Source organism: Aplidium turbinatum, chromosome 2 (genome assembly GCF_918807975.1).
Source record: "Aplidium turbinatum chromosome 2, kaAplTurb1.1, whole genome shotgun sequence".
Classification (NCBI taxonomy): Eukaryota; Metazoa; Chordata; class Ascidiacea; order Aplousobranchia; family Polyclinidae; genus Aplidium; species Aplidium turbinatum.
The window spans coordinates 13,960,701-13,977,516 of record NC_137473.1 but is presented as its reverse complement, the minus strand read 5'-3'; the positions used below and the strand labels follow the sequence as shown (position 1 = coordinate 13,977,516).

The 16,816-nt window shown below is 37.1% G+C and overlaps 2 protein-coding genes across 2 annotated transcripts; both read right to left on the bottom strand.

Moving 5' to 3' along the window:
- Positions 1-5,175, bottom strand: LOC145787317 (ribonucleoside-diphosphate reductase subunit M2 B-like). Its single transcript, XM_082599043.1, has 10 exons — positions 4,990-5,175; positions 4,418-4,510; positions 3,612-3,647; positions 3,340-3,465; positions 2,968-3,084; positions 2,470-2,603; positions 1,552-1,780; positions 1,340-1,444; positions 978-1,091; positions 1-741 (listed from the first exon to the last, which is right to left on the bottom strand). Exons 1-10 carry the CDS (start codon positions 5,038-5,040, stop codon positions 589-591), a joined length of 1,158 nt encoding a protein of 385 aa, XP_082455169.1. The 5' UTR covers positions 5,041-5,175; the 3' UTR covers positions 1-588.
- Positions 5,176-10,074: 4,899 nt separating this feature from the next.
- Positions 10,075-15,612, bottom strand: LOC145765486 (uncharacterized). The gene is made up of 4 exons (XM_082577314.1): positions 15,470-15,612; positions 12,715-12,852; positions 11,870-12,013; positions 10,075-11,182 (listed from the first exon to the last, which is right to left on the bottom strand). Exons 1-4 carry the CDS (start codon positions 15,495-15,497, stop codon positions 11,106-11,108), a joined length of 387 nt encoding a protein of 128 aa, XP_082433440.1. The 5' UTR covers positions 15,498-15,612; the 3' UTR covers positions 10,075-11,105.
- Positions 15,613-16,816: the final 1,204 nt, after the last annotated feature.

Sequence of the window (16,816 nt, the reverse complement as noted above, 5' to 3'; positions counted from 1 at the left end):
ATTATTGATATATTTGTAAACAAATTCAAACAAACAATAGTAAGGCAAAGGCTTTTATAAAAATGACAGGCGTTAAGAAGTGGTAACAAAAATGAGCAGACTAATGCAGATGAAGCTTTGACAGCTGATAAAAGGCAGTTCTCTTGAGTTTCTTGACACGTGAAAATTTGAAGCTACTGCTACAGTATAAAAACTAAATGACGACAGAATTGAAAGATGACATAACTTTGCAATAGTATTCAAGGCAGTGATAAAGCGAAGAATCCTCGCTGCTAGTTGCGGCGTGATTGCCTTTCCTACATTATTTGGAAGAAACTCTGTATACAAAAGACCTCACATGAATAAAAATACACTACTGTAATAGTCAATAAGAACGTCTGAAGCCAGATTTTTGCGGTTTACCTGAGCTGTTTGAAAACAACTTAAACTGTAAAATCGCGATCATTTACAAGGAGCATGTGCAATATGGCCATTGGCCAGCCTTGGTGGTTGATCTTGAGAATGCAAGTAACCATTAGAAGTCTCAGCAGCTCGCTTAGGTTTATTTTGCAACTAACCTAAAGTTAGGTGAAAGATAAAACAATAATATTAAAAATCTGCATCCAAGGTAAACTTCATATCCTCGGCATTGGCCATGACACCAGCTTTTTGATATTCTCCAACTCGTTTTTCAAAGAAATTGGTTTTTCCTTCGAGAGAAATCAGCTCCATGAAGTCGAAGGGATTTTCTACTTTAAAAACCTAAGAAAAAAAAATGTAAATTGAAAAATAGTACTGTAATGGCAGCTATAAATCACCACACCTGATTGTATTTAAATTGGACACAACTTTTAAGGTAGCATCTTTATCATTCACCGGGCTTTGAATAGTATGCAGGTGAACTTAAATTTAAGGCCAGAGTCACTGAAATTCGAAACGTACTTGATGTAGCTACCGGTACATAAAACCAATCGTACTTGAATAAGATTATAACTGACCTTTGAACAACCCAGCTCCAAGAGCAATCTGTCCGCAACAAATTCAATGTATTGACTCATGAGGCCATTGTTCATCCCAATCATGGCGACCGGCAGAGCTTCAGTGAGGAACTCCTGCAAAAAAGAAAAAAAAATGTAAAAATTAGTCTGGTACTTTCTACAATGTGATATTGTATTAATGTGTAAAAATGGAAAATCGCCACGTTGATGTAGCTTATGTAGTTACGCTCGAGCGGATGTTCCAGTGGACTTACTGAACTGATGAAAGCTTTAGACTCGTTTTAGAGTTTCAAACGGTGTGTCACTGTATGCCGTTTTAATTATGCAATACATAGTAGCCAATATCCATTTCTGACTGTCACCTGCTCAATCGTCACGGCGTCTTTGATGATGCTAGCTACACGTGCCTCCGTTGGCTTGTTGACCAAATGCTTGAACATGAGGCAAGCGAAATCGCAGTGCAAGCCCTGAAACATGGATGGAAATATTGACTATATGAACTTCAGGCATTTGATTCAAGTCCAACAACAACGACAAGGTACTGTGGTTAATGTTGTGAATCTACAAACGTTACCTCGTCTCTGCTAATGAGTTCGTTCGAAAAGGTTAGTCCTGGCATCAAGCTTCTCTTTTTCAGCCAAAAAATTGCTGCAAAAGAGCCACTGAAGAAGATACCCTCCACGGCGGCGAAAGCGATCACTCGCTCAGCATACGTGGCGTTCTTGTCATTAATCCACTTCAAAGCCCATTCCGCCTTCTTGCGGACACAAGGCATTGTCTCAATTGCATTGAAAAGAAACTCTCTGAAAATAATAAAAAACGTATGAGCAGCAGTGCAATTATTACGGCAGCTTGGATAATCCAGACATGTAAAGCTTTCAATTAACATTGCAACCCAAACGTAAAAGTGACTTTATTTTTGGTTATCCTTGCTGTATTCTTCTTCAATTGCCTTGCCTGAACTAGGCATCGACGGCCACAGATAAATAATTAAACCAAGTATTATATGTTGTACAAATGATTGTTTCTGCCTTGTTATTAAATTGTTTCAGATGAGTTTGCCAGGTGCGGCATTCCAAAATTTTTTACCAGTTATAGCTCGTTTTTGCTTTTTTATTACATGACCTAGAAGTCATCAGCCACGTTGCATTCTACAGAAGCACAACATCTAAAAAGCATTAATGTTTTCAGACATTTTTGTTGATATTCCATGTGAATTGAACGACAGCATCAATATAGCAACTTAAAACTCTGATCCTTATCTTAAAGGAGATGTTTTTATTGCCAAGAATTGGTTTCATTTCTTAAAAGCTTGTTTTTGCTTGGATTGTTCTTACTTCTTATGTTGAGTTTTTGCTGTATTATGGCACTATTGGCACATAAGATAAAAAAAAAGCGGAAAACAATCAAGAGTATTAGTGTCAATCAATCTGAGAGTTCAAAAATGAAAAGAAAGCCTTATTGGCTTTATTACACAAAACCATAAACTCACCGCTCTTTGGTATCCCTGACATAAGTATTAATCAAAAGTGAATACATTTCGGAATGAATGTTTTCAATGGCTATTTGAAATCCATAGAAAAACCTTGCCTCAGTAACTTGTACCTCTTGAGCAAATCGTTCGACCTAAATGCAAATGAAATAGAAAAGGTTTAACTTAAAAGTGATGCTGTCATGCATATTTTTGGTTTACCATAGATCAGCGATTCTTAACATCTTTCCTTGTTGGCACCACTTTGAAACCAGCAACCATTTTTCGCACCCACATCTGAAAGGGCTAAAAAGCAATTACCACCTAACTTCAGAATGTAGATGAAAACCGTAACATCCGCAAAGCATAATGCCTCTGCCATTTTATGACGAACTCTAGTCAAATGTTTCAGCATGCATACACCCTCTGGAAACATGTCTTACACCTCTGGTTAGAAACTTCTAATATAGGTGTAGTATTTAGAAAGTTCACTACAGTTTTTAAAACTGTAAAACTTACAAGGTTTTCATTAACAATTCCATCAGAGGCAGCAAAGAAAGCAAGGACATGTGAAATAAACTTTTTCTCTTCTGGTTTTAAGTTATCCCAATGACCCAAATCTTTACTCAAATCAACCTGTAAAACAAAAAAAGTGTTCTAGCACATTTTTTAATAAGCGTTCTCGTATCGCCAACGTAAAAAAGAAATTGAAATTTATACAATCATTTCAGCGCTTCTTTACGACCAAACTCAAACAAACTAAAAACGAAATTTGACATTATAATTTGTGGTCACTTGTACTTGTACACATCATTATGCAGCTGTCATTTTTTTTAGCAGAAAGGTCACTTCATGATGTCAGAAAAAAAAACTTTAAAATTATTATCGGACCTCTTCCACAGTCCAGAACGAAGCCTCAGCTTTCTTGTACATTCTCCATATGTCATGGTATTGGATTGGAAAGATGACAAATCTCCGTGGATTGTCCTTCAGTAGTGGTTCAAGTTGTTTATCATTCTGCATAATAAATTTAAAATCATATTGCTTTCTTTTGCACATTGTCAGAATGTTGCGTCGTTAATATAAACACAAATAATCATCTACAATCATTAGTTTCATAACAAACACTATGACTACTTTGCTTACGATAAAGTAACACTTACCAATTCAACTGGTTTCTTCTTTTTGGCATCTTTAACCTAATCAAAAGATATAAACTAAATCAAAATTGCAAACCTTCTTGGCCGATATATTGTAGCAATTGCTTTTCATAAATATATTAACACTTCGAATTGTGCAATATCATTCAAGCTAGTGTAAAAAAATATGAACTAGTTACACTATCATTTTGCCCACCAAGTTATTGACTTAACACAAAATTTTACAACTAAAATATGGTTCAATAAAGTTTAGAAAAAAAAAACAAAAAAAACTAAGCACTTGACCAGTAGGTGGTTCTGCAAGCATGGTACAAGGAAAGCAACCTCAAACTTAAGGCATTTTCTGAGTCTAGAAAAGCAGGCACAGTTTTGTTTCATTTTGAGGTCAATCAAACCAAGATATGGATTTCTCACAGAAATCGTTGTATCTTCAGACTGAGAAAAGTTTTTCGAAAGCTTAATCTTGGCAGATTATAGACTTCATTTGTAGACTAACAAACTTGTAGGCTATAGGCTTAGTAGTACTGATGCAGACCCAGTACCGAGAAAGTAAAGTGTCAGCTGGCAATGAAGTGTTATTTGTCTTAGTTGCCGCTGAACAGAGAACTACCTTTGAAGTGTGTTGCTCAGACAAGCACATCTCGAGAGTTGAGCCACTGTTGCTATAGCCTACTTGCAGTTGATCACTTTTATAGGACTGAACTATCAAGGTGGAATAAAGGAATATTGCATCAAAACAAAACATTTAAGTTTTAGACAATTGAAGTAATGGCTATACAAAGAGTAATAGAGCTTACAAATTCACTTACATCTAATTTTTGTGGAGATTGGGTGTTTTGGATGTCGCCCAGTATTCTTCGACCAGTATTTTGTGCCATCAGCTTTGTTTCCATTACATTCAACTGAAATAAGATTTGACAAGATATTTACATTCATCTAGCTTACAACTACAAATTGTTGCATTTCCAAATAAAACTAAGAGCCAAAAATACAGAAATTAAACTTTAGTTTTAACCTATGTTTTGAAAACTAAATTGCTGCTTTCTAAGTCTATCTTTCAAATCTGTGCTTAAGTAATAGCTTAGCGTTTGTATTTTAGGCTTTGTACATCTTTATTTACATTGACCATGCATTCCAATTATTTCACATGCTGATAAACCTCTAGCCATGTAAATATTACAAATGAGCTCAGGCTATTAATCAAAAAATTAATGGCTAAAGAACATAATTTTTCAATGAAAATTCACAGAATATGTGAGCATGCTACTATTAAAATTGCCAACAGCCAGCAATTAAGCCAACTAACAACGCAACAAAAGTTAATTTATTAGCCAGCTACAGAAAAGCTTTACACATGAGCAATAACTGAAAAAAAACTTACACTATTTTCATCCACCTTCAAGCCCATTGTTCTGTTCGTGATTGATTGCATAATATATAGATTTTTCAATAAATATTGCGTACAAACTGAAATTACCAGCAATAAGACAGTGCAGTAGCTTTAAATTCAAAGGAAACTGCTTCAACAGATCCACCAAGTTTTTGATTATATCTTCGTTTTTCCCGCGAGAAAAACAAAACTTGGATTTACCGCGTTTGCATTCATGCGCATCTCAACCAATAGCGTCCCTTGAAATCTCGTTCTGATGAATGAAAGAGTATCTATCAGCTGACTGTGATGAAAGAACGCGCGGGCGCGTGTAGGACCGTTCGGTTGAAAATATTTAAAAGTTTAAAACTGTTGAATGAACTGCTGTGGTGCGTAAACCTGGTATGTAGACATCTGGAATACGAAACGCGAAATTTTCAGTTATGTAACAATTTGAATTTACTTTTGAAACTATTCGTTCGTTGCTTTTTCTCACAGAAAATTGCATAAGTTTATCATTTAACTGCAGAGACAGCTTTACAGTCGTTCTTTGAAAAGCAGCAAGCATTGTTTACAGACAGAGTAAACTACTGTACAACTCTGCAATTGACACAAACTTTGCACCGGCACAAATGCATTTATTCGTAATAAACTTCGCTAGAAAACTTGGTTTCCAACAGCTTCTCAGTTTTTGTTTTTGACAACTTTCTGGGCTGTTGAAAGGCTTTTTCCTTGGTCGAAACAACAATGTTCTTTTTTTTTTACTTATTCAACGTCGCGACGTTGGATCAATGTAGCCTACTGTAGAAAGGGATGATTTGCTGATTGTAGGAAATGCTTTGGTCTGAGAAAGTAAAATCAAATTAGAAAAATTCGTAGTGAAAAGCAACAGAAATGTAAGATTTCAACAAATATACATTCTTTTGCCTGCTACGTTATGTGCTTGACGGTTTAGCGTTGCATTTGATAGTTAGTTATGTAAGCCTACTTATTAAATTGCCATATTTTTTTATTTTGTCGACCACCTTAAAGCACGTGGCGTGGGTTGATAAAAAAAGAAGGAAACCAAAGCAACACACGAACAGGACACTTCCACATTCACAGCATTCTCTTTTTTGAAAAAGTTCCCGCGCACCACTTTATCTTGTCATTTTTGCGTTGCCATACATTACAGAATTGTAAAATGAGGTTCATTGGATAGTGGCAGCACCATTGGCTTTGCAATAACCAGCAAACATTTTCGCAAGTCACGTTGCAAATATAAAGTAAAATCTGAAATATCTTTCAATGACTGAATTACAGCGGTCTCTAATCAAACAAACAGTCCCTTTTCAAATGTATATACGTAATGTAGTTAGTGACGTAAACAGCAGATAAGAAAACTGAAGTATAAGTTCTCAAACTAAGAAACATAGCGGGAGAAAGTTGTGGCAAATAATCATCTGCTTTTACCTTACGCCTGTCGCCAACAGTAGCCTACGGTTGTTTGAAATAAAACATCTACCCAAACAAAATCACTCATCAGTCTTCAATAATAGCGACGCGTTGTCGGATTTTTTAAGTTTTCCCGCCTCCAAGGGCAGGGGCAAAGACCTTCCTGCATTTTTCTTCTATTTTTTCTCTTTGTCAAAGTTGTGTAGAACTGTGTAACGATACTAAAAAGCGTGTTTTCAATTGATGAGTATATTTGGCCTTACAACGATCTTCCACTGTGTTTTTCAAAGATTTAATATTGATCACAAAATCAGGGAAGAAATAGTCTGCCTATGCTTTTTCTTTTTTTTTTATTATGCCTAACCCAGGCGCGGACCTAGGAGTTTTTTCTGGGGGGGGGAGGAATTTTGAAAATCAAATTCAAAAAGAAACAAGAAGATAAAACAGATATGAAAAACGATATCACGACATATACGACATGCTATAAAATAGACATTAAAACAGCCATTTTTATCCATTATGAATGTTAAAAAAATAAATTTTGCTTGAATAACAATTGCTAAGCATGTAAAGTAAACTTGCAATCTGATTTAAAACCCTGTATGCAGTGTCCATGACCAATTGGATATTTGTATGTTTGCAAGCATATACGGTAATTGATTGATTGAAATTATAATAGTATAGCTTTGGTAGAGAGGTACTTTTTAAAAACCATAGACAGACAATCGATAACAACTTAATAACATTGAATTGCATAATTATTTTGCATAATTGCAATTTTGCATAATTGCATAATTGCATATTAATTTTGAATTATGCAATTCAATGTTATTAAGTTGTTATCGATTGTCTGTCTATGAAATTATAATGAAGACTAAAAACTATAAGACATTTATTCAATGTTTCAGTTTGCTTCGACTGAGATCATTTGGTTCAGCGTTGGTTTCAGCTGGGTCAGCTCCATCAAATGTTGCTATTAAAATGTATTTGAAGTTGTATGAAAAAAAAAATAGCGGAGTCTGATCGATGGATAACTCCACTCCAGCCATAATAATAACAAAAAATATTCATTAAACATTCATTAAATATTCATTAACAAAAAATATTCAGAAACATTTCAGACTGCATCAGCATCAGCGCTGTGCCCTGTGCACAGGCGCGGATTTATGGGGGGGGCCCAAGGGGCCCGGGCCCCCCCCCGAAATTTTGTGAGAAATTGTTGAATGGTTTGATATGCTTCTAAACAGCTGATATTAGTCCCACAGCGGACTTACAACCCCCCCTTTGGCACGCGTGTGAAGTCACGATATTGAAAATGATGCTTTCAGTCTTTATGTCTCTAAAACAAAGTTTGCCTAATTTTAAGCGAAACTGCATTGAAAGAGCAAGTTTTGCCAATACCAAACATCTCAGCCAGGAATTAGCAACAAGAAAACATAGAGACTTAGCTTTATTACCGAAAAAATGCCGAAGAAAACATGATCTTATCCTTTTGCTATGCCACCGGACAGCACCATTTTACAGGAATATTTATACCCATATTTTTGTTGAAAATGCTCTCAGAATGCACCAAATTCAAAGTAATTTTTCAAAATTTTCTGGGGGAGGCCCCCCAGACCCCCCGCCGCTGGGTGTCGCCTTTGGCGAACACGCCGTCGGGCTTCGCCCGCCGGCCGTCAAAACCCCCCAAATTCCTGGGTACGCCACTGATTGTTCATATCTGTTTTATCTTTATTACTTTTTAATTCATTTTCAAATTTTCTGGCCCCCCCCAAAAAAAACTCCTACATCCGCGCCTGCCTGTGCAGTACTATCTGCTGTATTGGTTGGCCTACTAGGTTAATATGAGGGACTTTCCAATTCCTGCGGTTTGGAAACGCATGGTAACAAAGCTAGCACTGATTAGGCTAAGTGATTTAAACTGATTGATTGTGGGAATTTTTATTCCCTGACCGAGAAAACCTTTTCAAAAGCCTAATCCTGGACCTGGTTATTTTGCATAATTATCACAAAATGTAAAGACCTTGAACTATTGTCGCAGCTCGCAGGGGACGCACACTTGCGCAGACCCGGTCATCGAGATTTATAAAGTTGATGTTTTTATTGTTTAAGTGTTATTATTCGTAAATTATTTCATCCACTAGATGTCGCTGACTAAAGCTGTTTTTAATAGGTGTGGTTTTTCAATCTTTATCCTCGGACTGACAAAGCCTTGATAGGTTTTCCAGATAGTTTCGCATACTTGTAGAAGCTTTTGACGCAGGGCCGGTTACCGAGATTGACAGTGAAGTTTCCGATTTTTAAAGTGTTGTTGCCGGGGAATTATTCCATCCATTAGGTGCGGCTGCATGGAGAGCAGTCCTGAATGCGTTGCTCAAGCGCATACCCCGAGAGTCGAACCAGCACCGCTGGGTCTTGAAGCTTCTTCATTCACGAAGTCACGCGCCAACCAACTGAGCTATCGGGGCGGACAGGTGTTGCTCGAACGCACAGCTTCAACTCAGATTAGCCTTGTTTCAGAAACTCAATGCCTTTCTCTAGTAGTGCTTTTATCGAGAAAGGATATGTTATTGTTAGGCCAGAGGTCTCTTTAGCCGGGATTTAGGCTGATTTTTATGCCATTGTCATTTGAAAAGTTTATAGGCTAAGCAATTTGATGTAGCTTACTGGTGGTCTGGTGTATTGTAGTCAGCCGACAGCACTTTGATTATTTTTCAGGCTTTCTTACTGCACTCACATGGTGAGAACAGACACCACGTTTTCTCCTGCTTTCAATTGGCACTCCATTTGTTTTAGGAACGAAGAGGCGACTGATTGTTTCAACTAACCTAATCCATCTACACTAGGCTAGGCTACTTGTTTCAACTATCAGGTTTGGTGGCCATGCCTGCGTATATTCATCGATAGCCTACATATGTCGGCTGCATAGGCGAGTGGTGAGAGCCCTTGTACGGCACTCGCAAGAGCGCCAGTTCGACCCCGCTCAAGAGCATGCGGCTGTGTCTGTGGCAGGACACTTAAAGGCAAGTCTGAAAGTGTACACAAAAATTGGCTTCCTTGTCTTCCGGTCCACTTAATCTAAATCTTCAACCACCGTGCGTAAGCTTGGATACGATAACATATTGATACATAGGCTATACTATAAAATTAGACCTTGTACATGTACATCATTGCGGTTTTGCCACCTTTTTCTTTGGTAGATTATGTTGCTGTATTTCAATTATTTTGCAAATTATTGCGTTTTTTGAAATACATTTGCAATGATAAAAAGTGTGTAAATTTTAGTTTGATTTTCAAAGCTTAGCCAAATTTTATTTGCACCTCCAAAATGTTTTATTCTCTTACGGCTATGTTAAAAATTGTAGATAAACACAAACATATTCTAACATATTCAAATCGGATGGTAGGCTGTTGGAAGCCTGTGTGTCGTCGTGTGAGTAGGCTATATATGAAAAAATAATGCACTGATGAAATATTTCAACTTTCATACGTAAAATCTCGAATATAATCGAAACGCTTTATTTAGATCATTAGCCTACTCTTGCATGTACTGTGTAGCCTACTGTTATGAAGGTAACTAAAACAATTGAATGAGATTGTTGACACTAAAAAGTCATGACAATATATTCTTTATTTTAGTAATTGTAAGGGCTATTTGCACATTTTATGACTCTCTCGAGAAGAGGGTTAATCAAAGCGATCATATCGCGTTGTATGGCCCAGCAAAACACATCATATTTGGCCTTATACAAAAAGGTAAAGAAAAGCAAGAGAATAGTGTCAAATTGTTTGAACAACTCTGCTTTTGGACCGTGTAGTCATTTTGTTGTCTCCTTGTCAGTATAGTAACTTATGCCACTATAGCAGTGTAGGTCAATATAGGCTACAACTTGCATATTTCAAACATGTAGCCTACTGTTCCTGTTTCTGGCAAATAAAACATTGATTGATCAAAAGATTTATTTTCCTGAGAGTTCATTTAAAGTCTGTCTATTACTAAACATTTTATGCTGCAATAAACTCATCAATAAAATTATGTTACAGTTAAAGTAGGCTATGTAGGCTATAATACAACATTGGCTCAGATAGCCTAATTCCGATGCTGTTAGTGCGAGAAATACAGTGGTCACATCTAGCACCGATAGCAACTCGAAAGAGAGTGATATCAGGTTTGAAATCATGAAACATGACGGATTTTAATTTGTGATTATTTTTAAAAAATTTTCACAGATTGTATTTAATTTTGTGTAGTTGCTTTTAGCCGAGTGTTTGGTCCTATAGTCATTTGTAGCGACATTAAAAGTGTTGGTATTAGGTAAAAAGGTTGATCAATAAAACACAAAAATATTTTAAAGCGCTAAGCGACGACGCATTAAATTTATTTTCAAATATATTCTTCTTGCCCAGTGCGCACCTGCTTATTGCCTATAAAGAATTAGCCTAATTTGATTTAGTAGGCCAGCGCTTTTCATTCTTCATTGTAAAGAGTTCGTAAAGTTTCAAAGAAAACAGTACAGGATATGATTGTTTTTACGCCAGTGGTGTTGAAGCATGGATCTGTGATCCATGGTTGAAGTTTATTGGCACTTATCGCTTGAAGAGAATTTTCCCACAATTTCACTTCACAGCTTCTTTGACACACTATGTACTGATTTTGCTTGGCGCTAGATGTCGCAACAAACGTATCACCAGCATCAACTGCTATCTGGCACATTTTCCCGAAAGCTCCTTTGGCGCATCAATTCATCATATGTTGGGGGTCTTTCTTCACCTAAATGAAAGTTACTATCTTTTAAAACAAAAATAGATATTTCGTTGAAAAAGTGATTCATGAAAATCGTTTGCTTATCAGTCACCTACTATGCAACTCTGTGTCATCGCTTACAGACGTAGACGTAAAATTAGTTTGTGACGTTTTTGAAGCAAATGGCCTAATTTCCAATGCAAGACATCTAGCAAAGCTATGGTCTATTTGCTGCAATAAGCCCTCCATAAAGTGCATGTTTCTACTAAATATTGTCTAGTGATGCCCTCGCTTTAGGCTACAACGTCTATAACCATCAGCAGGATTTAGAAACCTGAATAAAACGTAAAACTGTAATCTCAATCTACAACTTTACACTTTTGGCTAATTACTGCAACATAATTCGTAGGGAAATACTTGTGGTTTTATTGTACAATCTACATTCTACAATGAGTAAATAGAGATATTGCACATTAGAGCTAGATGTTTCAATTGGATTTTGAAACAGAAAGTAATTTAGAGCACACGTATTGGTGTTGTGATTTCTTTTCATCATGTATGGTTGCTGGTAGGCTAGACTGCTAACATTAAGATGTGTTATGCGAATATGATCAGTTGTTGTATTGATTAAACTTTAAAAAGATTTGAAGTAAAAATACACATTCAATGCCACATGGATCAAATTGTTAACATGTAACATAATTGAAGTTTCACCTGGATTCAATAATAATCTTTCCTGGGATGGATTCTCATTTATGGTGCTTACAGTCGTGTTTTGACTTCCCGCTGAAGTATTTAGGCTTTCATTAAGGTCTTGGAGACTTTGTAAAGTCGGCGCCGAGGGGCATGTTGAGAATTCTATAAACAATTGACAATATTTTTTAATTGTTTTGAAAAAATTGGTGGCCACTTTGGGAGCAGCTGACTCGAAGATAAATGTACACTTCACTGCTTCCTGTTGTCTGTTGTATGATCGCAGTTTACTGTACGTTGTCGCAATGCGGGCACAAAATCAAACATGATTATTATTATTATTGTGCGAAGTCGGCCTTGTTGATCAAAAACGTTTCTCGCACGTTTTCATTCCTCAATTCATTCTGCTCAGTAAAACTAGTGAAATTTGTTGCTTCAAACCAGATAGACGTGCAAGCCAGGAGAGAAAACCGGGCAGTTGTTTCCTTGTTGTCGAAAAAACGTTCCAAATTCAGGCAAAAAATTTCTTTATTTTGGGAAAAGGTTACTACCATACAAACCTCCACCAAAAACCAGCCTAATCGAAAAACCGCATCAAAATAACCATTGCTAAGTTGATTAGCTTTGGTGAGCTATAAAAAGTGTTATTGATGGTGGGTGTGAGGAACGCAACTTGGTGCGTTTAATTTATCAAGAAGAAGCAAAATGAAAAGTGGTTGAATTTTTTCAAACCTTATTTCATGTTTGTGTTCCACTGGCGCAGCAGTTCTATAAATACATAAATAGCCAGTGAAGTAAAGTCTTTTACGAGTTTTCTTTAAGCCGTGCGAACCAAAGGTTAGGCTACAATAATCATGCATTCTCACCATTTATATTGGATGGTGTTTGTTGTCTTGAAGAATTTGTCAATATTTCTTTCTCGCAACAATTTTTCCAAACGCAGTATGATACAAAGCATGTGAGAATCAACACAACTGCGGCTAGAAGGAGGATAATCAAAATTTCTGCTCAAAACAAACAACAATTATTGTTACTTGGGTGTCATGCAATTTAAATTGATATGGCTCCAACATTGTTATTTGAATAAACTACATGTCATTTAGCTTACTTTATTTTCTTACTTGAAGGATAATACTTGCCATTAACCATGGCAGTGGCGGCTCGTCTATAGAAACTGCAGAACTGCAGCACCCCCTGCACATTTCAGAATTTTATTTTTTTTATTAATTTCACGTTTTTTTTTCATTTTTTCTATAGATCCTACTGACTAGAAGTTTCATAATTTCTGGATTTTAAAAAATATTATGATTTTTTAAGTTTTGTATTTGGCAGCTCTGAACTGCAAGCCCTGCAGTTGCGATCTTATAAAAGAAGAACAAAGAGAAATTGTGACGTCATATTTTGGCTGAGGTTGCTTCAAATCCCACAATTTCGAACTGCAAATTTTGCAGTTGCTGGTCACGTGGTCAGGCCAGCTACTGTTGCAAATACTGTTGTTTTCAAGCACGATATTAGGTGGCTGCGACTGATGCTGTTACATGGTTAGACTAATGTGCTTTACTTTCTGCACGAAAAGATAAAGCTTAGACTAGGTTTTCATTATTGTTGTTAAATTAAATTTTACCTAGGTTCATTGTTAACTTACCGGTACGACAATAAGTTAAGGCCAAAGGTCACATGCTAAAACAGCCTATTTAAACGTGTTGAACATCAGGAAATTGAGTGCTAAAATAGCCTCAGAATTCATGAAATACCACTAAAATAAGGTCAAATTTTATGGGGGTCTTGTCCCTAGACCCCTTGGCATCGCGCCTTTGGCGCTCGCTCTTTCACGTATAGGCTACCTCCGGTTGCAGCACCCCCTGCTATAAACACCACGAGCCGCCACTGAACCATGGTTTAATCTAAATTGATGCATGCAGTAGCTAAGTAAATATTATTGTTCAGTAAGTTAATTAAAGACAGTTGAGAAAACAAAATCTCAGTTCGCAACACACGAATTGTGCTGACATTATGCAAACAACTGCAGCTTTGCAGTGTGCTAGCATACAGAGCTCCAGTCATGAATAGCCTACTGTTGTCACTGGCAAAGAAGAGCATCTTCCTAAATAAAAATTGCAGCACCGTGCTGGAAAGTTTAAGACTTTTAAAACAACATCCTGTAGCCAGGGGGGCAAAGGGCAATTTTCCCCCCAATGTGTTTTAAATAAACATTTCAAAATATGTTACAGCATCTTTTGACAGAGTTTCACTATTGCTCTAGATTGAAAATACTTTCAGGATGCGCAATTTTGATTTTTTTTTCAAAATTGTCTGAGGATGCCCCCCCAGAGCTCTCTACATGTGCAATAATATTGATTTTCCTCCCACAAATTTCTTGATGGCAACGCCTTGCCTGTAGCAATATCTTCGCTATTTCTTTCGTTCTATCGATCTACACTAAGGATTTGAATAAAAACATGTAGCGTTGACCCATGCTTTTTCACATCAAAAAAAAAATCGACGCTGATTCAAAGTTAAAACTTTATTCATATTTTGCTTCATCAGGTTTCGTGTCGCCTTTTAAAACGTTGCCCTTTAGCACGCCAGCACATGTTGCTGTGGTAAGAAAGGAACAATAGCGACATTACACGAATGTTCAGCTTGCTTGGGATTTAAACTGGCAAACTGGTTGGTTGGTTTTGGTGTTTGAATGTTTATCCTCGGACTGACAAAGTTTTGATAGGTTATTCCTGGCAGTAGCGTAGCCAGGAATTTTGAAAGGGGGGGGGGTTGACAACCAAGCGGCGGGGGGTCTGGGAGGGCTCCCCCAAAAAATTTTGAAAAATTACTTTAAATTTGGTGCATTCTGAGAGAATTTTCAACAAAAATGTGGGTATGAATATTCCTGTAAAATGGTGCTGTCCGGTGGCATAGCAAAAGGATAAGATCATGTTTTCTTAGGCATTTTTCGGAAATAAAGCTAAGTCTCTATGTTTTCTTGTTGCTAATTCCTGGCTGAGATGTTTGGTATTGGCAAAACTCGCTCTTTTAACGCAGTTTTGTTTAAAATTAGGCAATTTGTTTTAGACTGAAAGCATCAGTCTCAATATCGTGACGTCACACGCGTGCCAAAGGGGGGGTTGTAACCCCCAAACCCCCCCACCCCCCCCTTGGCTACGCCACTGATTCCTGGTAGTTTTGCTTTTGTATACTTGTAGAGGCTTTTAACGAAAGGCCGGTTGCCGAGATTGACAGCATAAAGTTTCCGATTGTGGAAGTGTTGTTGCCGGAGAATTATTTCATGCATGCCGCTGAATGGAGAGTAGTCTTTAGAATGGGTTGCTCAACCGCACACTTCGATAGTCGAACCAGCGCCGCTTGATCTTGAAGCTTGCTTGTTCACGAAGTCACGCGCTAACCAACTGAGCTATCGGAGTACGTGACACGATGATATCACTAAAGGCCTACTCACTACTCAGATAACAAAATCCGCCATTTTTACATTGACTCAACATCTAGATTTCAACATTGACGTTGAATCAATGTAAAAATGACAGATTTTGTTGCATAGGAATCGACTGTGGACATCAGCAATTAGCCTACGTTAGTTTGGTTAGTTAATCTAAGTTAGTTTATTACCTTTTTGAGCTTCGTTTAGACCATTCATATTTTTGGATAAATGCTTACAAGCTACTGTGGCAATGCAAATCTATCGCGAGCTGTTTTGCAATCATTCAGTAAAACACTTTTTTTTTTCTTCTGTTAATTGACTACAAAATATCCAATCTAAAATTATATGTTAACAATATATTAAGTGCAGAAAGGTATCCAATGGTTAATATCAACTTAGCACATGATATCAAAACCCAGGGCGGTCGAGAAGATAATGTAGCCTTCCAATGGGATCCTCCGGTCCCACATCAAGACACTTCTAAGAAAAACTAAATATATCTAAGGTGAATACGCTGTGATTTCTTCAAGTTCTCGAGCACCTTGGACAAGTAACGGCACGTAACATCAATATCCCCTGGACCCCCCCTGTCAGCGCTACTGGACGTAGCTCATTGTAGCTGACTGCTTAGACGACAGAGCTCTCTAGCGCTACATATATCAAAGTTACTTTAATCTGCTGCATACTTACATTTTAAACTGCTTTATTATTGAGTAGACCTACTGTCATCCTATGGTACATTGCTACCGTCCATCGTTCATGCTTTTTAAAATCACCTTTAGTTTTCCAAGAATCGTTGTAGCAGTCTATTTTAACTAGTTGTAGCCTACAGTAGCCTATTTTGCTAGCACGCCGATTTATACTACATATAAACCTCATCTAGTAGTAAATTATTGTCGTAAGGTAAGCGCTCAAAAATATACTCAAAGCCAATCAATCAATCATTTTATTTTTCGTCATTAACGCGTCCGAGACGAAAAAGATACTAACTACAAAATCGATATCGACCTACCAGCACGTTAACGAACGGGAAAAGGTGGCAAAACCTCGAAAGGTTTAAAACGTGCCTGAATAGAAAATCATGTAGTAGGCTATATGTCAGTAGTTAGCAAGGCCACAAAACCCAAGTCTTTTACCCCATTTGCAGCAATTAAAAAATGACAACAAAAAAACAAACAATACTGTCCCATGACAAACACAATAAAAGGTTTTGTCTCCAAAAGACGACGACGACTACGAAGTTCATTCACTCAGCAATTCTAAAATATATCCTGTGCATTGGAATAGCAGAAATCTAACGTTTTTCATTTGTAATATAGGCTACATTAGCTGGTAATGGTAGGTTAATCTAAGTGATGCTTGTGAGATGATTCGACCCTCTCAGTTAATATTAAAAACATTAGCTTCATTTTAACGAGTGTCAATGTCCTATTTTTACAAATGTCTTGCCTTAAATAGGCTACTATACTGTTTTATATCACCAATAGATGCTCACCAAAGAAATTCTGCCTGGTCGTAGAGAAGTTTAAGCTAAA